The sequence below is a fragment of the Trachemys scripta genome, chromosome 14, assembly GCF_013100865.1.
Source record: "Trachemys scripta elegans isolate TJP31775 chromosome 14, CAS_Tse_1.0, whole genome shotgun sequence".
NCBI lineage: Eukaryota > Metazoa > Chordata > Testudines > Emydidae > Trachemys > Trachemys scripta.
In genome coordinates, this window is record NC_048311.1 from 4,839,543 (window position 1) to 4,867,152 (window position 27,610).

General features: G+C 49.1%; 1 protein-coding gene and 1 pseudogene across 1 annotated transcript in view; one reads left to right on the forward strand and one right to left on the reverse strand.

The window, feature by feature from the left end:
• Window positions 1–7,110: 7,110 nt before the first annotated feature.
• On the reverse strand, window positions 7,111–12,359 carry LOC117887153 (annotated as a pseudogene).
• Window positions 12,360–16,505: 4,146 nt separating this feature from the next.
• LOC117887129 (zinc finger protein 271-like) overlaps window positions 16,506–27,610 on the forward strand; it is a 78,741-nt gene continuing 67,636 nt past the window's right edge. The window contains exons 1-7 of the mRNA XM_034789401.1: window positions 16,506–16,751; window positions 19,185–19,271; window positions 24,303–24,536; window positions 25,147–25,169; window positions 25,946–26,061; window positions 26,367–26,399; window positions 27,187–27,300. Of these exons, the coding sequence (XP_034645292.1) occupies window positions 16,530–16,751; window positions 19,185–19,271; window positions 24,303–24,536; window positions 25,147–25,169; window positions 25,946–26,061; window positions 26,367–26,399; window positions 27,187–27,300 (829 nt within the window). The 5' untranslated portion in view covers window positions 16,506–16,529. The remainder of the gene's footprint in view (window positions 16,752–19,184; window positions 19,272–24,302; window positions 24,537–25,146; window positions 25,170–25,945; window positions 26,062–26,366; window positions 26,400–27,186; window positions 27,301–27,610) is intronic.

The following is a 27,610-nucleotide window of genomic DNA, read 5'->3' on the forward strand; positions in this document are numbered from 1 at the left end:
GACTCACTCAGACCTCAGCAAAACCAATATTCCCATTGTTATTGCTGCTTGCTGTGTGCTCCACAATCTCTGTGAGAGTAAGGGGGAGACGTTTATGGCGGGGTGGGATGTTGAGGTAAATCGCCTGGCCGCTGATTACGTGCAGCCAGACACCAGGGCGATTAGAAGAGCACATCAGGAAACGCTGCGCATCAGAGAAGCTTTGAAAACCAGTTTCATGACTGGCTAGGCTACGGTGTGAAAGTTCTGTTTGTTTCTCCTTGATGAAAACCTGCCCCCTTGATTGACTCATTCCCTGTAAGCCACCCACCCTACCCCCTTTAATCACAGCTTGCTGTCAAAGGAAATAAAGTCACTATCATTTAAAAACCATGTATTCTTTATGAATTGAATATAAAAATAGGGAGAGAACTGACAAGGTAGCCTGGGTGGGGTGTAGGAGGAGGGGAGGAGGGAAGGAAAAGGCCACTTCAAAACGTGTTGAATGACAGCCTTTTGCTTGGGCTGTCCACTGGGGTGGAGTGGCAGGATGCACGGAGCCTTTCCCCGCCCCCCCCCCCCCCATGTTCTTGGACATCTGGGTGAGGAGGCTATGGAACTTGGGGATGGGGAGGGCGGTTATACAAGGGCTGAAGCAGCACTCTGTGATCCTGCTGCTGTTCCTGAAGCTCCACCAGATGCCGGAGCATGTCCGTTTTATCACGCAGTAACCCCAGCATTGCATCCTGCCTCCTCTGATCTTCCTGCCGCCACCTCTCATCTTGAGCATCCCTCCTGTCCTCATGTTCATCCCTCCTGTCCTCACGTTCATCCCTCCTGTATTCACATTCATTGACCGCTTTCCTGTACTGTGATACTGTGTCCTTCCACTCATTCAGATGAGCTCTTTCATTGCAGGTCGACTGCATGATCTCAGAGAACATTTCATCTTGTGTGTGTTTTTTTGCCCCCTTATCTGAGATAGCCTTTGGGCCGGAGGAGGGAGACTTGAAAAATTTGCAGCTGCGGGAGGGAAAAAAGGGAGAGAAGTATTTAAAAAGATACATTTTACAGAACAATGGGTATACTCTTTCATGGTGAACAACACTATTCACATTACATAGCACATGTGATTTCGGTACAAGGTCGCATTTTGCATCTTAATATTGAGTGCCTGCGGCTTTGGTGTTAGAGATCACAGACGCAGGACCGGGCAACAGAATTCAGCTTGCATGTGGCCATAGTAAGCCATTGTCTTTTGGCTTCTGCAACCTTCATAAAAGCAGCCCCCTCCTTTCCCATACCAAGCAAAGTCCGTTGAGTGCTGTGGTTTTGTGGTTTTCGGGTTAACTTGTCTGAGCTCCTTAACTTTCATGCGGCACTGTAGTGAGTCCCTATTGTGGCCTCTCTCCATCATGCCCTTGGAGATTTTTTCAAATGTTTTGGCATTTCGTCTTTTGGAACGTAGTTCTGCTAGCACGGAATTGTCTCCCCATACAGCGATCAGATCCAGTACCTCCCATATGGTCCGTGCTGGAGCTCTTTTTCGACTCTCGGACTGCATGGTTACCTGTGCTGATGAGCTCTGCGTGGTCACCTGTGCGCTCCACGCTGGGCAAACAGGAAATGAAATTCAAAAGTTCGTGGAGCTTTTCCTGTCTACCTGGCCAGTGCATCTGAGTTCAGATTGCTGTCCAGAGCGGTCACAATGGTGCACTGTGGGATAGCTCCTGGAGGCCAATACCGTCCAATTGCATCCACACTAACCCTAATTCGAACCGGCAATGTCGATTTCAGCGCTACTCCCCTCATCGGGGAGGAGTAAGTACAGAAATTGATTTTAAGAGCCCTTTATGTCCAAGTAAATGGCTTCGTTGTGTGGACGGGTGCAGGGTTAATTTGATTTAACGCTGCTAAATTCAACTTAAACTCGTAGTGTAGACCAGGCCTAAGTGTTAAATTCTCAAAAGCTCAGAAGTGACTTAGTAGTCAAAGTGCCACTGAAAGTCGATAACACATGATCCAAAATCATTTAGGCATTTATGGAAATTTCATAAAAGTATACGCGAAACAATTCCACTGATAATAAAGCTTAATGCTCTTTTGTTGTTAGGTTTTGTTTTCTGTTTTTTTGTTTTGTTACTCATTTAAATGTGAGTGCCACACACAGAGGAAATTTCATTGTCACCAACTATTCTGCCCATGGTCCAGGGTTAGATTGCTAACTTGGGATGCAGAAGACCTGGGGTTACTTTCCTTGCTGTGCCACAGACTGTGTGACTGTGGGCTATTGACTTAGGCCCAGACCTACAAAGTGAGTTAGGCACTGACACCCCAGATTTAGAAGCCTAAATCGCAGCGTTAGATGGCATCCCACAAAACCCAGTAGGTAACTAAATTCACTCAGCACCTAAGTTTTTGCAGTAAAAGTTCCCTTGGCACTTAAGTCACTGCCTCTGAGCGTGCATGCTCCTGCCTCACTCCAGGGCCTGGTCTATACTACAAAGTTAGGTTGACATACACCACCTTACATTGACCTGATTGTGCAGGTGTCTACACTTGGTCTCCCACCAATGTAAGCTGAGCTCTACTTTACACTGACATAGTAACACCACCTCCCTGAGCAGCGTTGAGACATGGTTGATGTCCAGAGGCCAACGCAACGGGAATGTGGACACTGTGTTACCTATGTCAAGCCAAACACTCCTCCAGCAGCTGTCCCACAATGCCCAATGCTGACCTCTCTGGTCACAATTGTGAACTCCACTGCCTAGGGGTCACAGAGACAGGAAGCCACCTGCCCCTTTAAAGCCCAGCAAATTTTTGAAATACCTTTTCCTGATTGTCCATTGTGATGAGCACACCTAGGAGCTCTCAGTTGTTGTGTGCAACTGCCCAGCTGACCATGCCAGCTACGTGTTCCAGGCACACTCCAGCCTGGAGTAGACAGGAGAGACTGGATCTCCCGGGCCTACAGGGAGAAGAGGCTTTGCAAGCACAGCTATGGACCAGCCAGAGAAACGTGGACATCTCTGAGAAGACTGCATGGGGCATACAGGAAAATGGGCATGACAGGAACCAGCAGCAGTACTGCATGAAAGCAAAGGAGCTGCGGCAGGCATATCAGAAAGCCAGAGAGGCCAATAATCGATCCAGTGCCAAGCCACAGACCTGCTCCTTTTACAATGAGCTGCATGCCATACTTGGCGGATACCCCACCACTACCTCACACACCACTGTGGATACTTCCGAGCAACCTGAGTCCCAGGTCCCAGCTGTGAACAGCAAGGAGGAGGAAGAGGAGGAGGATAGGGGACATGCTACAGGGAGGTTCAGCTATGCCACAAGCCAGGATCTATTTGAGACTCCACTGAAGTCCAGTGAGTCCCAGCAGTCGAGCAGAGTCGAGCCTGATGCAGGGGAAGGAACTTCAGGTGTGTAAATTTATTTTCCAATACGGTGATGGCACCCCCAATTTGGCAGGATACAGCTACTGACTTTTCATTAATTTACTCGTGCTAGAAGAGGTAGCTGGGTACAGGAGTGGCAGAAGCGCCCTAAAAGTGGGGGGGCCACAAGCGCCCGAACTGTGCCCCCGCCCTGTACACCATGCTGTCCCTGAGGCTCTGCCCTTCTGCTGCCCATTCCCCCAAGTCCCTGCCCTCACAATGCCCCTTCCCCCAAGATCCCACTCCCGCACCATATGTTCCCCCGAAGCTCCGCCCCTGCCCTGTCTCTTCCCCCAAGGCCCCACTCCTGCAACACCTCTTCCCCTCAAGACCCCACCTCCCGCTCACTCCTCTCTCCACCTCCTGCCCCCATCACTCACCCTTACCACCGGTAAAAAGTGGAAGGGTCATGGCCCCCTAACCCACCCCGTTCTGGCACCCCTGGGTGCGTAAGCGGAGCCGTTTGTTTATGTACACGGAGATATCCCTTGAATCCTCCTGAGAGATCTCGAGTAAACTTTCTCAGAGGTGCTCCGCAGTCTTCTCCCCAAGGTTTCTAGAGATGTCAGTCTTATCTCTTCCTCCATGGTAGGACACTTTCACCCAACTGTGGTAAACTGGCTAGTGGCCTATGGGCCCGGGTGGTTTTGTTACCCTCAGGAGTGAGATACCAGCTAAAATCACACCCACCTATGGGAAACGGTGCCAGTATACTCAGTTTCGTGCTACCAAGCAATTCCCTCCTTGTTTCCCTCTCCCCAAGTGAGCCATACGCACCATGGCTGGTGCTGTGAGAAGCGTGGTGCACAAGCACTCCCAAGCGGAAGTGTCAATAAGCATGTCTTGTTTAAAATATCAGGGGAGCGAAGGAAGGGAGTTCTGAATCTCAACTTCCACTTTCTGTTGTGACAATTGTGCCTCTGTGTGTTTTATCCAGACCTACTGCCCCCCTTGAGGGGTTCCCCTTTCACACCTGCACAACACCTGAGCCAGATAAGTAGGAGAAAGAAGAGAACTCAGGATGACATGTTCAGTGAGATCCTGCAAGCCAGTGCTGCATCCGATGGTGAACAGAGGGCCTGTAGGATGAATATTGTAGACTGTGTGATGAAGGAAAGAGTGGACAGGAGAAAGGCGCAGGAAAAGCAGAGGGAGATGCACTAGGACATACTTGGGCTTCTCTGGCAGCAAGCACAGATGCTGCAGACTCTTGTGGACCTACAACTTCAACAAACACAGGCTCGCCTCCCTTTGCAGCCCATGGAGAACTCCAGGATAGCACCTCCCTACACCCCTCCTCAACATTCCACATGACATCAGGGGCTGCATCCGTAGCCCTACCACTCCGGGGGACATTAAGGACAACCACAGCATCACATACATCAACCGTAGCTCTCAACAGGTCAGTGTATGTGTAGCTAAACTGGACATGAATGTTCCTTCCCCTTCTTTAAGCTCTGTTCTAGACATGTACTAAGGTTTTAACGTATTTACTTTTAATTTGCAAATAAATGTTAGTGTTTTCATTGCTCAATAAAACTGTATTGTTTGGAAAGCAATTAATCTTTATTAGTCCCCAACGTATGTTGCACAATGCCTGACAGTAGTGAAAGCACCCACTTACATATTGTCGTACACTGCGACACAACTCATAAGATCAGCGACAAACAGTGTATCATAAAGGTACAGCAAGCATCACAAAATTGCATTGTCAGTGTTCTATTCATAGATGTAAACCAAGCACCACACCATGCCTAACTGGCCCCAAAACAGAAGGGCCAGGTACAGCACCGTGCACCACAGCCCATTACTGTGGCTCATGATTAAAGCGCTCTTTCAAAGCCTTCCTGAGCTGTATAGCTCTGTGTTGAGATATTCTAATAGCATTAGTGTCTGGCTGTTCAAATGCTGCAGATGGCCACTCCACTTCTACCCCTGCTGCAACTTTTCCCCCTTTGCTTCACAAAAATTATGCAGGATACAGTCGGCAACTAACCATTGAGATATTTTTCTCACAGAAGTCCCATCTTGTGATTAAACAAAGCCAGTGCCCCTTCAGTCTACCAATAGCACATTCAATGGTCATTTTACATCTGCTGAGCATGTCGTTGCATCTTTTCTTGGTGCTGTTGAGGTGGTAGTCGGGGAGGCACCTTGCTCATTCTGCTGTCTAGGTGCTCGCTCTGCTCCACCAGCCGCCCACCACTCCACTCTGTCGGCCGCCCTGCCAGGGTGAGAAGTGAGCTCACGCAGATGCACCTCTGAACTCTGGGTCTTCCCTGACCAAGGACGACCACTGTGAGTGGGGTGCCCTGGAGGGAGAAGGGAGGGGCACGTTAAAGGAACTTTTGGTTGCTGGAATTAAGAACCTGAGGCCAAAGGACACAGCCCAGCATACTTTGGGGTGGATGTTTGGCTCATGGTTTTGTTTATGAATCCTGCTTGCAGCGTTTTCCCAAATTAATGCCGGGGACATCCCTCCTTTTATTAAAAGTTTCTTTTCTACACACAGACTCAGTGCTTGTGAGAGGGGAAGTTTTGCCTCTTACAGGTGCCCAGGGATGGTATGTAATTGTCCCAGGTTACTGGGCAGGGGCTGGAGCCGGTTTTGTGTTGTATTGTTGAAGAGGAACCCCTAGCTATTCAACCTGGCTGCCGACTCCACCTGGCAGAAGGGTTACATGTACCTGCTTAACTTTACCTACATAACTTGTCCCTTTGATTTAACTGACTTGCACTCAGGTGTTTGCAGCATTGGGACCTCTGAACAAAGAGCCCTGAAAGATGGCTAATAGAATAAGTTATACATTTAGTGAGACTCGCTTTCAACAAACTTTCCTTTGCCAGCAATAAAGTATCTGGATCCTCTCTGCTAATTGGACAGGATCCACCTACTGATTTGGGAATTGCTGTCTCCTGTTTCAGCTCTGCTAGAGAAGCGTGCCCCCTATAGGAAGCCAGTCTCACTGTCAGAGACGGTGCATTCTCTGCTGAAATTCTCCCCAAGGGAGACACCAGAGGAGACTATAACCAAAGTAAACACACTATTTAGTGGCTGGTTTGGTCTGTTTTTTCTTCCATAATAAATTGCTTATTGATCATAACTATGTTCTCTTGGTGCTTTAAGACAGAGCGTCTAAGTCATAGTAAGAATCTTTAAGAGACAAATGGCGTCATATCCTGGCATTTAACCAACCCGATTAGTTTCTGCAAACCATGGGTCTCTCCTCAGCTGGTGCAAATGGACATGCACCCTAACTCACCTGTAAATGCCCCTTTCATACCCACCTCACCCAGCTCAGCAATGTAGTAGGAAGAGTACCTGAGACATAAGCTCTTGAAACAGAGGCCTGGTATGAGGCAGAACCTGCTCACAGAATCTGGCAAGGACAGGGCTGATTTGCAGAAACACACATTCCTAAGAAGTGCTAATTACAGAGTGCTTACGCAAACACATCCCAATATCAAATGGTACCAGAATATCCCAATATCAAGGATGGTACAAAAACATTCCCCAAGGATAACAGGAACACACTGACCCCTCCTAAAAGATAAGGTCAGGATGACAGTACATAATAGAGATATTTTGATCGAACCAACATGTACAAGGTGATGGATAATAACTCCCCACGTCAGGGGGCAGTAACTGTCAGAGGCAGTACTAACTTGTTTGTATCGGGGTATAAAGATGTATCTCAGAGGGAGTATCTTTGTCTGGGCTAGGGAGGAATGGAAAGTCCCGCTGTTCACTGAGCTGGTCCATTGTTACGGGCATACATGTATTAGTGGTCCGGTAGAGTCTGTGAGATACTAATACCGTGTTTTTCGACAATAAACCTGGCCTGGTGCCTTTGTCCCTTAACGGATCTTGTGGTCATTGGGCAGTTCGCTTGAGGTCTGCTATACTGGCTGTCTGCGCAGAGCTGGGGCAGCACACAGGAACAACACACACACACAGCCGAACATCTAACCACAACCTCCATCCCCAGCCAACCAACTGCCCAAGGGCAGAGCTGGGGTTGCAGGAACCCCTCCTCAAGGAAACTCAAGCTGCTGTTTCCTGGGGAGACAAGTGTCTCTGTCCCCTTTCCTCAAGACTGTTGCACCCCTGGTGCCTCCCCTGACTCTGGCAGCTGGCTTGACCCCACCCTGCTCAGGGCTACTGCTCCCCAGGGACAAACCCCTCTACTCCTGTGAAGTCTCAGCTGAGTTGTAAGAGCTGCCCAAGTACTGAGTCTTTCTCAGCATCCAGATCAGGGGCAAGATCTCTCCCAGGTAGGGTCTCTGATGTGCAGCAAGAGCCCATCATTCTAGCCTTTAGACAAGGACAATGTTCTCTCCCCTCTGAGAGATCCCTTGGCCAGTTTGTCAGAAGTGGGCACTGGAGGTCCCTAGCTGGAAACACCTTCAGCCTGATTTTCAGAAAGTGCTGAGCAGCTACAGCACCAAGTGAAGTCAGCAGAATCTGCAGAACATGACAACCCCGGCTGGGGGAAATGAAGCCTCAAAGAGACTTCTCAGGAGGTCTCCAACTCCCTTAAAGGCCATTTTTTTACTCCTTATTCCAGACAAAGGAGTCTGGAGAGACTCCTGTGTCACATCAGGGTTGGGTCACCAAAGCAAACACAGGAAGTCCAGGGGGTTCAGATTCATGGGAACCACGGAATAAGGTAAATTTACAGCAGGGTCAGTATTTCCAATCCAGTGGAGGCTTTTATTCCCCTGGGGACATCCTGTGTGTGTGTGTGGGGGGGGGGGGGGGGGGGTTGGGTGGGACAGGGAGAGTTTCTATTGTCCCCATACAGAACACTGCAGTAGATGGGGGAAAGAGGGTGACCAGATGGATTTTTAGCCTTGCCTTATCCCTCTGCTCTTAGAGTTGGGGCCTTCCCCACTCTTGCCCTTCGCACCATTCTCCTCCTCTGCCCTCCACCCTTCTCTGTTATTTGCCCAGCTCACTGGGATGGGTCTGGAGGGCCCATGTGGTTCTGATTCAGAGTTTCCCCCTTGTCCCTTGTCACATATGACTTATTGCTAGGGGTCCCATGGGGAGGGGTCTGGAGTCTCTGTCAGAGCTGAGTGGGATTCGGGGGATACTAAGAAGGAGTGGGATGTGAGGAGGGTTCTGAATATGCAGGGGGTTGGCCGGGAGTACCAGACATAAGGGGCAGCATGGAGGGGCTTGAGGGGGGTCTCTGGTCACTGCAGGAGTCAGGAGACTGTGTGACGGGTGGGCAGTGCTGAATGGGCTCTTAGGCTCCCCCCTAGGGACGGGTCTGGTCACACCTGAAAGGATCAGGTCCAGATCTGTGTTTGCTTCTTAGCCCTGGTACCCTGACTCAGCATCTCAGCTCCCTGCAGACGGGAAATCCAGTCTCTGGCCCTAGTGAGCCATAGAACTGACCCATAGAGACTAGAGAGAACTCTAAAGCCCATATCGCCAGACACCTCCACTCCTGCCAGATGTTGCCGCAATGAGCTTGGGTAACTCAGGGAATTACAGACTGCACGAAAAACACCCTCCTCCCCCCACCCCCGGGATCCCAGCTCTCTCCCTACAAACCCCAAATAACTGATTCACCTGCCTCAAGCCTCCCTCTGCTTCCTGCAGCCCCATTCCCAAAGCACCCAGCATCATCCCCCCTCTGGTGCTTCCCCCGCACAGACAGACCTCTCCGCCACAATGCTCCAGTGAGGTTTACTGCAATTTTTTTAATGCTGCAGAGTTCCAATCACGGTCCATCATGGGTTCCCATCCCGCCTGGCTTCACTGGTGGTCTGAGCATTCTCTGTAAGGTCGACATTTACAGTGTTTCCCATGTGGAGCCTCCGATGTTTCACAAGGGCTGAGCTCTGCCTGAATCTTTTCCCGCATTCCAGGCATTTATAGGGTCTCTCTCCAGTGTGGGTTGTCTGATGTCTAATAAGATGGGAGCTGTTGGTGAAGCTTTTCCCGCAGTCAGAACAGTTATAGGGTCTTTCTCCTGTGTGGATTCTCCGATGCTTAGTAAGGGCTAAGCTCTGACTGAACCTTTTCCCGCAATCAGAGCAGTTATAGGGTCTCTCTCCCGTGTGCAGTCTCTGATGCGTAATAAGGGTTGAGCTACCCGTGAAGCTTTTCCCACAGTCAGGGCATTTATAAGGTTTCTCTCCCCTGTGGATCCTCCTGTGGGCAGCAAGGTTGGTGCTCCAACAGAAGCTTTTCCCACAGTCTTTGCAATTGTAGAGTTTCTCTAACGTGTGGATTCTCTGATGCTTGAGAAGGTCAGCACTCACAATGAAGCTTTCCCCACAGTCGCATTTATAGGGTCTTTCTCCTGTGTGGATGCTCCTGTGTGCAGATAGGGCTGAGCGCTGGCTGAAACTCCTCCCGCAGTCGGGGCATTTATAGGGTTTCTCTCCCGTGTGGATCCTCTGAAGGGTGATAAGGGATGAGCTGTTCCTGAAGCTTTTCCCACAGCCTTTGCATCTGTAAGGTCTCTCTCCTGTGTGGATTCTCCGATGAACAGTCAGGGCTGAGCTGACACAGAAGCTTTGCCCGCACTCAGGGCATTTATAGGGCCTCTCTTTCAAGTGTAGTCTCTGATGTTTAAGAAGGGTGGAGCTCTGCCGGAAGCTTTGCTTACATTTAGGGCATTTATAGGGTCTCTCTCCGGTGTGGATCCTCCGATGTGCCGTGAGGTTTAAGCTCACTCTGAAGCTCTTCCCACAGTCGGGGCATTTATAGGGTCTCTCTCCTGTGTGCACTCTTCTATGTTTACTAAGATCCGAGCTCATGCAGAAGCTTTTCCCACAATCTTTACATCGATAGGGTTCCCCTTCCGCGTGGCTTCTCCTGTGTACAGCGAGGGCTGAGCTCCAGGCAAATCTTTCCCCGCAATAGTCGCATTTGTAAGGTGTCTCTCCCGTGTGTATTCTCTTGTGTTCAGTAAGGCTGGAGCTCCGCATGAAGCTTTTCCCGCAGTCTTCGCATGTAAAGGGTTTCTCTCCCGTGTGGCATCTCCGATGTGTGATAAGCTGTGCCCGCCAATTGAAGCCTTTCCCACAGTCGGCACACTTATGTGGCTTCTCTCCTGTGTGGATTCGCTGATTATGGCAAGGCGTGAGCTCCAGTGGAAGCTTTTCCCACAGTCGGGGCATTTATAAGACTGACTCTCACTGGCTTTTTCCTTTTCACGATTCTGGGAAAGTTCCCCTTTGGCGCTTCCTGATAACATCTCATGCAGTTCCATTCGCTCGGGACATTCCTGCTGAGGTCTGTCATATTCATTCTCCCTTCTGAACCCATCAGCTCCCTTCTGAATCCAGACGTGAGTCATTCCCTGTGCTGCAAAGGTGAATGGCAAATACGGGTAAACCAAACCAAACCAAACCAGCTGATAAGCTCAATACCCAGCCAGCGAAGGAGAAGGTGCAGAGGGACCAATTCTGCCTCCTCAGCCCATCTGAACATGGAGGAGAGGTCATTACTGGCTGGTCCCAGTCAGGATGGATGAGAGGCCATGAGTGACATCTGCCATGAGGATATGACACCTGCTAGCTATTTTTCTGACTGAGCTGAGAAGAGGCAGGGGTCAGAGAGCTTACAGGGGCATTGGAAGTTTTGGGGTTTGGTCTGACTTATTCCTCACCTGGGTGGGAGTCGCTCAGTGTCTCCTTTTCTGAAGAATCTTGAAGGTCTGGGGCACTGGGTTCTTCCCCGTGGTCCATGTGGTAAATGAGGTCTAGTGAGGTATTCGGGGGACCGGAGGTCCTGCTCATAGGATGGAAAGGGGTGATTATCAGAGCTTGTTATAGCTCCATTGACCATTTCCCAGAGAGAACATCCCACCTGGTCCCATCCAGCCTCTTTCTTTGCAGGAGGGACATTTCATCCTCAAAGATGGGAAAATGTTCATGAAGACCCCATGGGAAAGCCTAGTGACTGGAGGGAAATGTGCTGTGTGTCTCCTGGAATAAACTTAGGGATCCCCAAACATGGGGAATTGATTACTTGGTCAGAGAGCAGATAATAAGCCACTTGTCACAACACTGCAGAAGGCCAGAGAACCTCAGGGGAGGGAACCAGCCCAAGGCAGGGGACACAAGGAGTCTGTGACTATTGAAGCCCTGTGGATATTCAGATACTCAGATGTGTAGGACAGATAGGAAGTATGGCAAGAGACCACCCTGGCTTCACCAGGAGATCTTCAATTTTCCGAAACTCAAAAAAGAGTCCTACAAAAAGTGGAAACTAGGTCAAATTACAAAGCATGAATATAAACAAATAACACAAACATGTAAGGACAAAATTAGGAAGGTGAGATTAAACTAACTAGAGACAAAGGGTGACAAGAAAACATTCTACAAATACATAAGAAGCAAGAGGAAGATGAAGGACAGGATAGGCCCATTACTCAACGAGGGGAGCAAAACAATAACTATAAATGGGGAAATGGCAGAAATGCTAAATTACATTTTTGTATTAGTTTTCATCAAAAAGGTTAGTAGCGATTGGATGCCTAACATAATGAATGCCAGTGGAAATGAAGTAGGATCAGAGGCTAAAATAGGGAAAGAACAAGTTAAAAATTACTTAGACAAGTTAGATGTCTTCAAGTCACCAGGGCCTGATTAAATACAGCCTAGAATACTCAAGCAGCTGATTGAGGAGATATCTGAGCCATTAGCGATTATCTTTGAAAAGTCATGGAAGACAGGAGAGATTCCAGAGGACTGGAAAAGGACAGTTATAGTGCCAATCTATAAAAGGAGAAATTAGGACAACCCGGAGAATTACAGACCAGTCAGCTTAACTTCAGTACTGGGAAAGATAATGGAGCAAATAATTAAGCAATCAATTTGCAAACACCTAGAATATAATGTGATAAGTAACAGTCAGCATGGGTTTATCAAGAACCAACCTGATAGCTTTCTTTGACAGGGTAACAAGCCTTGTGGATGGGGGGAAGCAGTAGATGTGGTATATTTTGACAGTAATACAGCTTTTGATATTGTCTTGCATGACCTTTTCCTAAACAAACTAGGGAAATACAACCTAGATGGAGCTACTATAAGGTGACTGCATAACTGATTGGAAAACCATCACCAGAGAGTAGTTATCAGTGGTTCACTGTAAAGCTGGAAGGGCGTATCAAGTAGGGTCCCACAGGGATCATATCTGGGTACAGTTCTCTTCAATATCTTCATCAATGATTTACATAATGGCATAGAGAGTACACTTATAAAGTTTGCGGACGATACTAAGCTGGAAGGGGTTGCAAGTTCTTTGGAGGATAGGATTAAAATTCAAAATGATCTGGACAAACTGGAGAAATGGTCTGAAGTAAATAGGATGAAATTCAATAAGGACAAATGCAAAGTACTCCACTTAGGAAGGAACAATCACTTGCACACATTCAAAATGGGAAATGACTGTCTAGGAAGGAGTACTGCGGAAGGGGATCTGGGGGTCATAGTGGACTACAAGCTAAATATGAGTCAATGGTGTAACACTATTGCAAAAAAAGCAAACATCATTCTGGTATGTATTAGCATGGTGTTGAAAACAAAACACGAGAAATACTTCTTCCGCTCTATTCCACGCTGATTGGGCCTCAACTGGAATATTGTGTCCAGTCACGGGAAATACCAAGTTTTGACATTTCTTTCTGATTTGGAACAAATTTAAAAATCACAGAATTTTCCATAAAATTCCAGTTTCACACAGCTTTAACTACAGTGACTGATACTTTAAAAAAAAAGCATGGGATAAAATCATGTTTCCTTTGCTATGTTCCCTGCATTTTGTAAATCTAATAGTTCTTCAGTTGTCCATAGAGTCTTTTAGAAAATATTAGAATACTTGTGTACTTCTAATATTTAATAAAAAAGAAGAAAACCAAAGTCTCTTTCAGGTCTTTTTTCATTCAGCACAAGTGGGGGAAATTGGTCACAAACCCAATTGTTTTTTTAGGTAACCTTTAAAAATTGTGGGTACATAGAATCATAGAACTGGAAGGGACCTTGAGAGGTCATCTAGTCCAGACCCCTGCACTCGTGGCAGGACTAAGTATTATCTAGACCATCCCTGACAGGTATTTGTCTAACCTGCTCTTAAAAATTCTCCAATTATGGAGATTCCACAACCTCCCTAGGCAATTTATTCCAGTGCTTAACCACCCTGACAGTCAGGAAGTTTTTCCTAATGTCCAACTTAATGTCCATCTCATTGCCTTGTCTGAATTATAGTTCAGCAACTGTCAGGCAGGATTTGGTCACAACTATGTGCCTGATAAAGCTCTAATTACATCCCACTAGTTGGTGACACTAACAAATAAAATGCTGACGAGAAAGGGAATTTATGCACATTATGGTCTGAAATTTACATTTTGGGGGATAAAAATCTGACTGGCCTATTCTCTCCAGTGAGACATTGCTATTTTTCAGGCAGTTATGAAAGCATGGGTGTGTCCAACAGAAATATTATTTAGAGAAACACAGACTTTTCCGAAGCATGAGAGTCTGAAATGTGATAGGCGTTTTCTCCCCCGTCAAACATAATTTTTGAAGCTATTATGAAGTGAAGTGAGTGATAAAGATTTTTTAAAAAAAATACAGACTATCTGGCAGCAGAAATATTCCTTTAACAGCTGAACAGGATCCTCCTACTCTGATGTGCCCTTGATAAGGAGTAACCACTGAAGGCCCCCATCCTCCCGAGGGAGCTGTGCAGATCATTTCAGTGGGGATGGGTGGGTAACATTTTTACCAGGTAGGAAGAAAGTAACACAGTCCAAGTCCTTTTATTCCTGATGTGTATGATAGAGCAAACACTTCCCTGCTGGCACTTCACAACTAGAAAGGTTTATCTATCAAAGCAAAATTTGAGGGGACCCCACAGCTTCTCTTAGAGAGGTTGGCAATGGGGTTATATTTGTAAATGAAGAATAAGAACATAAGAACGGCCATACTAGGTCAGACCAAAGGTTCATCTAGCCCAGTATCCTGTGTTCCAATCATGGCCAATGCCAGGTGCCCCAGAGGGAATGAACAGAACAGATAAGTTAAGTGATCCATTCCGTCTCCCATTCCCAGCTTCTGGCAAACAGAGGCTAGGGACACCATCCCTGCCCATCCTGGCTAATAGCCATTGATGAGATCAATCCTCCATTACCTTATCTAGTTCTGTTTTGAACCCTGTTATAGTCTTGTCCTTTACAACATCCTCTGGCAAAGAGTTCCACAGGTTGACTGTGCATTGTGTGAAGAAATACTTCCTTTTTTTTTGTTTTAAACCTGCTGCCTATTAATTTTATTTGGTAACCCCTACTTGTGTTATGAGGAGTAAATAACACTTCCTTATTTACTTTCTCCACACCAGTCATGATTTTATATACCTCAATCATATCCTCCGTTAGTTGTCTCTTTTCCAAGCTGAAAAATCCCAGTCTCATTAGTATCTCCTTGTATGGAAGCTGTTCCATACCCCTAAACATTTTTGTTGCTCTTTTCTGAACCTTTTCCAATTCCAATACATCATTTTTGAGATGGGGTGACCACATCTGCATGCAGTATTCAAGATGTGTGCATACCATGGATTTATATAAAGGCAATATGATATTTTCTATCTTATTATCTATCCTTTTCTTAATGATTCCCAACATTCTGTTTGCTTTTTTTGACTTCAGATACATATTGAGTGGATGTTTTCAGAGAACTATCCAGAATAACTCCAAGATCTTTCTCTTGAGTGGTAACGGCTAATTTAGACTCCATCATTTTATATGTATAGTTGGGATTATGTTTTCCAATGTGCATTACTTTGCATTTATCAACATTGAATTTCATCTTCCATTTTGTTGCCGTCACCCAGTTTTGTGAGATCCCTTTCCTAATGATTCCCAACATACTGGTTGCTTTTTTGACAGCCGCTGCACATTTAACCCCCCTCCCACCCATCACTACTGCACACACACTCTTCCCTCTCCTGTGTGTCACCCCTTCACCTCTCCCCTGTTGTTCACCTAACAGCAGAGATTGTTAAACTGACCACATTTCACACTGTCTCTCTACTTCTCTGTCATATTGTTCACTCTTAAGCTTCCTGACAACTCTACCCTTCCTCAGACAAAAATGGGACACCCCCTTTGGGGGGGGGGAATCTGTTGATAGTGCCCCTTAAGTCCCTCGTCTTCCTCCCCAATTTCCCCATCTGAAGTCACCATCCCCCAGCTTTGCCCCTGGGATAGATCCTGATCAGTGCTCAGGGCAGACTGAGACCAGCAACAGCAGTCATGCTGTTAAGATAGCCCCAATCCCTCCTGCAGGTGCATTAAACAAGGGAGCAGATTCCCAGGGGCCGTTGGTGCAGAGTCACTTTCCTGCCCGGCCCCAGCCCTTTTCCCCGGGGTCTCTCCCCTCACCTGCAGGCTCCGGCTCAGGGGCTGGTGGCGGCAGAGCCCGGGGCTGCCCCAGGGGCTGGTTCCAGCCCCCGCAGAAAGTCCCCCGGCTGGGCACAGAGGAGGGTTAATGCAGGTCTCTCCCCAGCACAGACAGAGATGGGAGGGGAGCATCAGCGGCTCAGCCCCGGCTCCCAAGGGAGGCAGAAGCAGCAGCAGCAGCTTCTTCTAAGAGCCCTGCTGATGAGCAGCTCCCAGGCAAGGGGATGCTGCCCAGTCTCTGATCCCTCTCTTCTTTCCTCTCCTCCCCCCTTCCTCCCACACCAGTCCCTTCCTGTGCGTCCCTCCATATCAACTCGGGCTGCAACCGCCCCCTGGGGCTTTCCCGGGTTGGACCCGAACTCCCCAGACCCTGGGGTTAGAACCCAGGCGTCTGGTCTCCCCAGCCCTGCTGCTCCCCTTCCAGTCTCCCCAGCCTGGCTCTCTCCTCCCCCACCCCCAAAGGATCTGCAGACCCGGCTGCCTGGGATCTGGGTGTTTTCTCTCCCTTCCAGGCTGAATTTTGTCTCAATGCTCCCGTGTCACAAAGACCCTGGCGGGGGCCCCCAGGACATGAGCCAATCCCGGGCGAGGAGACGCCTCTCCATTTCCCACCACAACCTCGCCTCCACCCCCTCTCTCCCCCCCATCCCCAACCCAAGCAGAGACTAGAGCCCTTTGTATGTGCGGAGCGGCCATGGCCGGTAACGGGAGCCTAGTGCCGAGCCTGGAAGATACGCTCTCCTCCTGCCCCGTGTGCCTGGAATATTTCATAGATGCCAGCTGCGGGCACAACATCTGCCCGCGGGCCTGCAACTCAGACCCCCTGGAGGAGCCGGAGTGGAGCCCTTCCTGTCCTAGATGCCAGAAGCCCGTCCTGCATGTTTCATGTGCCACATACTGGGTAATAATAACGTGAGCTGGACTCCAGGCATGTAAAACCGAGCTAGCGCTTTGGCAGAGAAGTATTTACAGAAGTGCTGCTGCTGTAGCTGGCATGCTAGCCATGTGCACACAGACTGACTGCTGCCATAGGCTTCCTTCCTGTGGCGCCTTGGCTCCTCCTCCAAAGTTCCCTGCAGATGGTGGGGATGACGCTATTGCCCACTGAAGCATTCGAGAATCAAGAGATTGGTTTAAGAATCATGAGATTTAAAAAAACAACAACACACGTAGAGATCTCTTTATTTTCGGGTGACCATATTTCCCAAAGGGAAAATGGGAAATGGCACGGTGCTGGCTCCAGCTACCTGCCTGAGCCCTGCCTCCCCACCACACATTCCGCCGCATCCCTCTTTTTGACAAAAGTGAGCATTTGTCCCGTTTGCTCTTTCCATCTGATCAAGCAGGCAAGAGCAAAGGGGACAAATGCCCATTTTTGCCAAAAAAGTTGGGACAGGCGGGACACGGCTTAAAAAAGGGGACTGTCCTGGCCAAAACAGAATGTATGGTCACCCTTTTTTATTTTCTTTCTGGCTTTTGAGCCTTGAGGGTTCACCATGTTGATGCTTTTTAATTGCAACCATAAAGACGAGAAACTTAATTTTTGTAGAAAGTGAAAGCTGAGAGTCTGGTGTACTCACACGACTCCAGGTTCTGGGGCCTTAGGGGAAAAATCACAATATATCATGAGACTTGAATAAATCAGAAGAGCTGGCCATACGGGAATCATCAGGCAGCTCAGTGCATGGGGTGGGGGAGAGGAGCGAGAAGAAGTGGGACATGAGGTAGACCCAGGGAAGTGCTGACACTGTCCTGCCAAGGGGATCAGGAACCCATCTCCGTGGTTTGCCCCAGGGACCCTGAGTTCCCCCCATGGGGCCCAGAAGGGGGAATGACCCAAGGCACTAAGGTGAGACGCGATGGGCGCAGGTCACAAACTAGAAAGAACAGCCCTTGCTGCAGGGTTAGTGTGACTGAACCAGGAAGAGACTGAGCCTGGGGTCGGGAGATGCAGGCGGGGAGCTATAGCCCAATGACTACCGCAGAGCATGGTGCTAAGTCCCAGCCCCTCCCCCCACCTCTGAAAATAAGCGGATATTCACAGTGGGTCATCTTTATGTGGGGGTGTTTGCTTGGAGCCAGGATGTGAGTACAGGTGGTGGTGGAGGGGGGGGAATTGAACATGTGGGGGTTTTAAGAGCTGGGATTTTGGTTGGGGGGGTATTTGGCTTCGGGGTGATGGGGATGTGGGATACATTGATGGTGTGCACCCAGGGTCTCTGGAGAATATTTGGGGTGTGTGGCAATATTTGGAGCTGGTCTTGGGGGCATGTCAGGGAGTTGGGAAGGATGGAACTGGGGTGGGGGGATGTTGAGGAGGGGAGGGTTGGCGGGTTTTGGAGCTGTGCTTTTGTGCTGTATCATTACTACTTCCAGTTCTCTCTGTTTCTGTATGAACAATCCAGCCCCCTGATTGCCATCCCCTCTCCCATCTGCTGTAGCTCTAAAGCAGTGATAGTCAATGGTTTAGGAGCCAAATTAGTGATCACTATTAACCAAAAGAGCCACAGTTGTGTGAATTCATTGTTTCATTTACTAGAGTACTATATAGTCATATTTAAACAGCATGACAGGGGAAATATTATATATATATCCCTACTTAATTTACGATTTTACGGAAATTGTGGATCCCACAATATTAGACTTCCACTACAATTTTAATGCTGAATTCAGGTGTATGTATGTTATCTTTTAACAGTCAGCCTCACTGACAGTCCTGGGCGGCCGGGGCTCCGGCTGTCATCCCCACGCATGGCAGGGCTCCAGCTGTCAGCCCCAGGCAGCCAAGACTCCCGCTATCAGCTATGGGTGGCCAGGGCTTCTGCTGTCAGCCGGCTTTTCCAAGTTACTGCAATTAATAAAGGTCCATTATTACTTTTCTGCGATTTTCCATGTCTTGTCTGCAACACAGCCGCAATTATATGACAATCATCGTGCGATTCAAGGATAGCCTTATATATATATATAATTCTCAAAGCAAATAAGTTAATAACTTAGTGCAAGTTAATAATATCATTGGTTAATAACAGAATAAAAGCATCCTGATTGGTTAATAACTTAGATTGGTTAATAATGAAATCACACAGTGTTTTACTATCATGTGCTGCAAAGAGCCGCAGGAGACACATTGAAGAGCCGCTTGCGGTTCTCGAGCCTCAGTCTGAGTATCAGTGCTTTAAAGCAAGAAAGCTAAGGGCCAAATACTTACTTAGGATCTGTGTGAGTGTGTGCCAGGGATACTGTGGGGCAGAGAGGTCCCTGAAATCTGGCAGCTGTGACACTGTCTGTAAAATCAAACCCTCTTACACCTGGCTCCCACCCCTGCTTCTTCCAGGATATGTCACAAGAGCGGCTGGCCTGTCTGATAAAAGAGAGAGAAGAAATCAAAGCTGATGAGGAGATGCAAAGTGAGAAGCTGCTGGTAGGTGCCCAGAAACCCTTCCCTAAGGCTTGCCTGGTATCAGAGTACCCTGAGTGACATGGCAACACACGGCTTGTCCTGCCAGCCCAGTCAGGGAACCATCCCCATTGCAGCCCAGGGAGCAGGGCAGGATTGGGCAGGTGTTGGGTAATGTGATGCCCTCAGAGTGGCTGACATGCAGGAAAGCGTCTGTCTGCGTCTTGGCCCAGAAAGACCCCAGCCCAACCTGTTCAGGTGTGACAGGCTCAGTGCCTCCACAGGAAGAAAATACTGGATCCTGAAGGGCTCTTTCATCTGTCAGAGAAAAGCGTAACAAGAACCATGGCTGGAAGCTGAAGCCAGACAAATTCAAATTAGAAATAAGACACTTTTATAAAAATGTGAGCGTGATTAACCAGTAGGACAAACTACCAAGGGAAGCGGTGGATTCTCCATCTTTTGATTCCTTCCAATCCAGAGCGGATGCCTTCTGGAAGACCTGCTTTAGTCAGATACCGGTTGTTGGGTTCAATACAGGAGTCACTGGTTTGAAATTGGACAATGTGTGATATACCGGAGATCAGCTAGATCTGTGGTTTTCAACCTATTTACCATTGTGGGCTGCACTTGCTGCTCTCTATGTGTTATGTGGGCTGCATCCACACAAAATATATATATATATATATATATACACTACCTATATGTCCCTGAGGCCAGGGCTGGATTAATCTTTTGTGGGCCCTGGTGCCCGGACTGTGGCCCTGCCCCCCATTCCACCTGTACTCTGCCCTGAGGCCCTGCCCACTGCTCACACGGAGCGGAGGAGGCAGAGAGGAGGGAGTAGGCGATGAGGATGGGAGGTGGTGGAGAGGAGCGAGTGATGGGCTGGGCCTCGGGGGGGAAGAGGCCGAGCAGGGGCGGGGCCTCAGAATGAAGTGTGGGCAGAGCATGGGTTGGGGCTACAGTCCGGGTGCCAGGGCCCCTTCTGAATATGGGCACAGCTCCATTGTAAACCCGGCGTGACTGGCCGCAGCTGTGTGCTGATTGGGCCTTAAGCAGCCCACGGGCTGCGGGTTGAGAACCACTGGTCTAGATCTTAGAATCATAGAATATCAGGGTTGGAAGGGACCTCACGAGGTCATCTAGTCCAACCCCCTGCTCAAAGCAGGACCTAATCCCAACTAAATCATCCCAGCCAGGGCTTTGTCAAGCCTGACCTTAAAAACCTCTAAGGAAAGAGATTCCACCACCTCCCTAGGTAACCCATACCAGTGCTTCACCACCCTCCTAGTGAAAATTTTTTTCCTAATATCCAACCTAAACCACCCCCACTGCAACTTGAGACCATTACTCCTTGTTCTGTCATCTGGTACCACTGAGAACAGTCTAGATCCATCCTCTTTGGAATCCGCTTTCAGGTAGAAAGCAGCTATCAAATCCTCCCTCATTCTTCTCTTCTGGAGACTAAACAATCCCAGTTCCCTCAGCCTCTCCTCATAACTCATGTGCTCCAGCCCCCTAATCATTTTTGTTGCTCTCCACTGCACTCTTTCCAATTTTTCTACATCCTTCTTGTAGTGTGTGGCCCAAAACTGGACACAGTACTCCAGGTGAGGCCTCACCAATGTCAAATAGAGGGGAATGATCATGTCCCTCGATCTGCTGGCAATGCCCCTATTTATACAGCCCAAAATGCTGTTAGCTTTTTTGGCAACAAGGGCACACTGTTGACTCAGATCCAGCTTCTCATCCACTGTAACACCAAGGTCCTTTTCTGCAGAACTGCAGCCTACCCACTTGGTCCCTAGTTTGTAACAGTGCCTGGGATTCTTCCATCCTAAGTGCAGGACTCTGCACTTGTCCTTGTTGAACCTCATCAGGTTTCTTTTGGCCCAATCCTCTAATTTGTCTAGGTCCCTCTGTATCCTATCCCTACCCTCCAGCGTATCTACCACTCCTCCCAGTTTAGTGTCATCTGCAAACTTGCTGAGAGTGCAGTCCACGCCATCCTCCAGATCATTAATGAAGATATTGAACAAAACTGGCCCCAGGACCGACCCTTGGGGCACTCTGCTTGAAACCGGCTGCCAACTAGACATGGAGCCGTTGATCACTACCTGTTGAGCCCGACAATCTAGGCAGCTTTCTATCCACCTTATAGTCCATTCATCCAGCCCATACTTCTTTAACTTGCTGGCAAAAATACTGTGGGAGACCATATCAAAAGCTTTGCTAAAGTCAAGGAATAACACATCCACTGCTTTCCCCTCATCCACAGAGCCAGTTACCTCATCATAGAAGGCAATTAGGTTAGTCAGGCACGACTTCTCCTTGGTGAATCCATGCTGACTGTTCCTGATCACTTAACTCTCCTCGAAGTGTTTCAGAATTGATTCCTTGAGGACCTGCTTCATGCTTTTTCCAGGGACTGAGGTGAGGCTGACTGGCCTGTAGTTCCCTGGATCCTCCTTCTTCCCTTTTTTAAAGAAGGGCACTACATTAGCCTTTTTCCAGTCATCCGGGACCTCCCCCGATCGCCATGAATTTTCAAAGATAATGGCCAATGGCTCTGCAATCACATCCGCCAACTCCTTTAGCACCCTCGGATGCAACGCATCCAGCCCCATGGACTTGTGCTCGTCCAGTTTTTCTAAATAGTCCCGAACCACTTCTTTCTCCACAGAGGGCTGGTCCCCTTCTCCCCATGCTGTGCTGCCCAGTGCAGCAGTCTGGGAGCTGACCTTGTTTGTGAAGACAGAGGCAAAAAAATCATTGAGTACATTAGCTTTTTCCACATCCTCTGTCACTAGGTTGCCTCCCTCGTTCAGGAAGGGGCCCACACTTTCCTTGACTTTCTTCTTGTTGCTAACATACCTGAAGAAACCCTTCTTGTTACTCTTAACATCTCTTGCTAGCTGCAACTCCAAGTGTGATTTGGCCTTCCTGATTTCACTCCTGCATGCCTGAGCAATATTTTTATACTCCTTTCTGGTCATTTGTCCAATCTTCCACTTCTTGTAAGCTTCTTTTTTGCATTTAAGATCAGCAAGGATTTCACTGTTTAGCCAAGCTGGTTGCCTGCCATATTTATTATTCTTTCTACACATCGGGATGGTTTTTTCCTGCAACCTCAATAAGGATTCTTTAAAAAACACCAAGCTCTCCTGGACTCCTTTCCCCCTCATGTTAAGCTCCCAGGGGATCCTGCCCATCTGTTCCCTGAGGGAGTCAAAGTCTGCTTTTCTGAAGTCCAGGGTCCTTATTCCGCTGCTCTCCTTTCTTCCTTGTGTCAGGATCCTGAACTCGACCATCTGATGGTCACTGCCTCCCAGGTTCCCATCCACTTTTGCTTCCCCTAATAATTCTTCCCGGTTTGTGAGCAGCAGGTCTAGAAGAGCTCTGCCCCTAGTTGGTTCCTCCAGTACTTGCACCAGGAAATTGTCCCCTACACTTTCCAAAAACTTCCTGGATTGTCTGTGCACCACTGTATTGCTCTCCTAGCAGATATCGGGGTGATTAAAGTCTCCCATGAGAACCAGGGCCTGCGATCTAGTAACTTTTGCTAGTTGCCGGAAGAAAGCCTTGTCCACCTCATCCCCCTGGTCGGTGGTCTATAGCAGACTCCCACCACGACATCACCCTTGTTGCTCACACTTCTAAACTTAATCCAGAGACTCTCAGGTTTTTCTGCAGTTTCATACCGGAGCTCTGAGCAGTCATACCCCTCTCTTACATACAATGCAACTCCCCCACCTTTTCTGCCCTGCCTATCCTTCCTGAACAGTTTATATCCATCCATGACAGTACTCCAGTCATGTGAGTTATCCCACCAAGTCTCTGTTATTCCAATCACATCATAGTTCCTTGACTGTGCCAGGACTTCCAGTTTTCCTTGCTTGTTTCCCAGGCTTCTTGCATTTGTGTATAGGCACTTAAGATAACTCGCTGATTGTCCCGCTTTCTCAGTCTGAGACAGGAGTCCTCCCCTCTTGCACTCTCCTGCTCGTGCTTCCTTCTGGTATCCCATTTCCCCACTTACCTCAGGGCTTTGGTCTCCTTCCCCCGGTTAACCTAGTTTAAAGCCCTCCTCACTAGGTTAGCCAGCCTGCTTGCGAAGATGTTCTTCCCTCTCTTCATTAGGTGGAGCCCGTCTCTGCCTAGCACTCCTCCTTCTTGCAACACCATCCCATGGTCGAAGAATCCAAAGCTTTCTCTACGACACCACCTGCGTGGCCATTCGTTGACTTCCACAATTCGACAGTCTCTACCCAGGCCTTTTCCCTGCACAGGGAGGATGGACGAGAACACCACTTGCACCTCAAACTCCTTTATCCTTCTTCCCAGAGCCACGTAGTCTGCAGTGATCCACTCAAGGTCATTCTTGGTAGTATCATTGGTGCCCACGTGGAGAAACAGGAAGGGGTAGCGATCTGAGGGCTTGATGAGTCTCGGAAGTCTCTCCGTCACATCATGACTCCTAGCTCCTGGCAAGCAGCACATCTTTCGGTTTTCTCAGTCAGGGCAGCAGATAGATGACTCTGTCCCCCTGAGGAGGGAGTCCCCGACCACCACCACCCTCCTCCTTCTCTTGGGAGTGGTGGTCATGGAACCCCCATTCCTAGGACAGTGCATCTCATGCCTTCCAATCGGTGGAGTCTCCTTCTGCTCCCTTCCCTCAGATGTATCATCTACTCCACTCTCCACATTAGTACCTGTGGAGAGAACATGAAACCGTTAGATGATCTAATGGTCCCTCCTGACCTTAAAATCTTGAAGGTAGAGCACCGAAAGGAGATAAAACGTGGGCTGACTGGATGGAGATTTTGGCTCAGTGCAAGTTGATGAGGTTGTGGAGAGAAAAGTCCATCCCATTGTCATTAGCGACATGCGGCTCTCCCCTGCCCTGAGCCCTCCATCCTTCCTGTTCTAAGTGAACTTCCCATCATGCACCACAAGGGATCCTGGCTCTGGCCAATATCTCCCCCATCTTGCTGGGAGACAAATGTATGATATTCCCCTGGTTACCATGCCGCCCTTTCCCTGTAATTGCAGAAACAGACGGAAGCCGAGAAACAGAGGATCCTCTGCGAATGGAAGGATCTATGTGGGTTTCTGGAGAAGCAGGAGCAGCTGCTGCTGTCCCAGCTGGAAAAGCTGGACAGAGCCATTGTCAAGAGAAGGGACAAGAGCATCTCTGAGTTGTCCCAGGAGATTTCTCTGCTCAGTGAACTGTTCAATCAGAGGGGAGGAGAGAACAGGCAGGAGCCACTGAGCCAATCTGTACAGGTGAGATTGTGCTATTGCAATGACAATGCACAGCAATTCTATGGCAGAATCTCAGCCTTAGATCCCAAAACAGGTGGGGTTGGGATCATATCCCCATTTTACACAGGGGGGAAACAGATGCCGAGAGAGGCAGGGACTTGCCCAAGGTCACACAGTGAGTCTTTGTCAGAGCCAGGAATGGAATCCAGGGCTCCTGGGCACTGTAACCCCAAGACTGTCTGTCCCACCCTGTAAACGTGTATATGTCCTTATTCTTTGAGAGTGAAATTCCTCCCAGTGCAGAGGGCCGGTGTCAGCCCAGATCAGCCCCTGGGTTGAGTGGGGAAGAGGGGGTTATGTGGGCTCTTAGCACCAAGTGAATTTCACGCTGAATGTCACAAATGTTTTCTTCTTGTGAAGTGCCTGGGTTGCCAGTGAGGACCTCTCAGCAGGGGTTCCCCGGGGGCTGCTGAGAGTAAATATCCCACCTGGGGGGGATGGCCACTGCTCTCTGAGTGTCTGAAATTCCCCAAATATCTGAAACTCCAATAGCGACTTGCCTGCAGGAGCAGAGACCTCCCCCAGCCTGGGCCACATCCTCTGACTGCCTCTTTTTTCTCTCTCTCTCTAGGGTGTGGGCAGCTCTGAAAGCAGGTGAGTTCTGGGCTCTGTCTCCCTCATGGTCAGTTAGGCTTGGAAACCACACTGAATACACAGCTGCCCCCGGTCCGTGGAGTGTGACACACTCCTTGGTGCGCGTGGTCATGTCTCCCCCGAGTGGCTGCCAGTGGCGTACCTAGGAGTGGAAATATGGGTGGGCCCTGACTTGCGGGTGGATGGGCAGTGATAGACGGTGCTAGCTCGCTTCTCCCCCGACGCCACGCCCTCTTCCTAGCCCTTGTGCTCCCAGACACAGGGCTTCACATGCCAAGCTGGGCATGTGCATGGGGCGGCTCAGAAAACGGCAAGGCAGAGCTGCCGGAGCGTAGCTTTCTGAAGGGCGAGCGCATAGCTCCAGCCTGGATTTCAGGTGCCCAAGTGACACTCTGGGCCGCTGTGGCAGCACTATACCCCTGCTCAGATTTGGGTGGGCCTGGATGCTAAGTGGGTGGGCCTCGGCCCACCCATGTCTACGCCTCTGGCGGCTGCCTCTGTAAGGAGAGAAGCCAGCTACTATCTGATAGCCAATGGGGTTCCTCCTTTAGCTTAAGTATTAGGGGCTTTGTGTGAAAGGACCAAGTTCAAAGAAAACTCCCAAACTGGCCACCGTTCCTTGCCTCGGTGTCTCCCACGTCCCATTTTGCTCTGGGCACAGGGCTCAAGGCAGGTGACACCATCTCAGTCTACAAAGCTTATAACCCCAGAGTTCGGGGGCTGCCGGGCTCGGGTTGTGGACCAGGCCCCTTTGCCACCCCTCTGCCTTCCTCCAGCAGGGAGGACAGGACGCTGCAGAAGCCAGAGTCTGGGTTTGTGAAGCTGGAGAAGAGACTTGAGGATTTCTCTCAGAGAAGTGCCATCCTGCTGGAGCTGCTGCAGGGATTCAAAGGTAAATGGGAGTCTCGTGGTGGCATCTCTTCTGGTTAGAGTAATAGTCGCCCTGGAGAGGAGTCGGCGGCTCTCGTGACATCACTGACCCTGGGCGCCATCTTGTGTTCCCCAGCTTGGGTGAACTGGCCTTTGCCATGGCAATAGCCCTCTGGGGCTTGCCCTGTCTGCAGCGGCTGCATTGCTGGCCTTGGGCTGCCTTGCTAGTTCATAATTAAAAGTGCAGTTACATTAACGTCCAATTGGAACATCCCCATGAATGCCGGGGTCTGAATTCTTACCTCTCTCGTGCTCTCCTTCCCCTAGAGACTATGCGACTGGAGCTGGACAGCGACATAGGTATGTGCCTTTCTCTGACGGACCGTGGGGGCTGACATCAGAGATTTAACCCCAGGGACATTATTGGAGGCCTGAAGGGAGGCCGTTTCTATGGGCACAGCTGGTGGGGTTGAGCAGGCCCCTTGCACCTCTATCTCAAGCTTTCCTGCTTTAATAACCTACACCTGGGACCCCCCGTTAATGTCAACGTTTCATATATCAAACCAGACAAGCAAAACATTCTCAAATGTTAGCGAATTGGGAACGTTCCTCCCTGGGTGCAAACTCTGAGGGGGAGGCATTTTCTGACATTCCCGCCCCATAGCCCCCAGAACCATTGTGAGAAAGATTGTCTCCCCCACACTCTCTCCCATGGGAGAGGAGATTCAGAGACAATGCAGAGAATAATCCATCCCCATTGCTTCCGAGGGAGAGGCTGGGTGGTAGATGCCTCTCTGTGTTATTAAACATGGGTACACACTCACATAAATCGAGACTTCATGTCTCCCTCCCTTCCCAGGAGTAGCTCTCTGCCTGGCAAGAGCTCTGTCTTCAGCACTGTTAGAAAGGGGGAAGAGGTTGCACAGCTGTGCTCTGCCAGAGTTATAAAATTACTTGGTTTGTGGAGATCCCTGGATCTTCTGCTGGAGCAACAGCACATCTTCCAGGAAACATCTGACTTCTCCCAAAAGATTTCCAGGAACATTTGCCCATCTGTTTGGTTTATACAAGTGTGCCCACCCAGCCAGCACATCTGGAAACAACTCTGTAAAACCCTAGACTCACATGTTTTCTTTCCCTGGAACAGGTTTTCTAATTCCAAAACCTGATATGATTGCCCGGGTGGAATGGGGCAAAGAACCCTGGGTACCAGATCTCCAGTGCTCCAAGGAAAGAGAGATACTGAGAAACATCTGCACAGGTGAGGAATGAGTCACACAGATTGGCAAAACCATCTGTCATTGCTGTAAACAGCTGGGATTCCCACAAAGGCCCGGAATGCTCATCCAGTTCTGCCTCACCTCACCTAGATGAAGAGGGCCCTAACAAATTCACAGCCATGAAAAACACGTCACGGACCATGAAATCTGGTCTCCCCCCTGTGAAATCTGGTCTTTTGTGTGCTTTTACCCTATACTACGCAGATTTCATGGGGGGAGACCAGTGTTTCTCAGATTGGGTGTCCTGATCCAAAAGGGAGTTTCAGGAGGGTCACAAGGTTATTTTAGGGG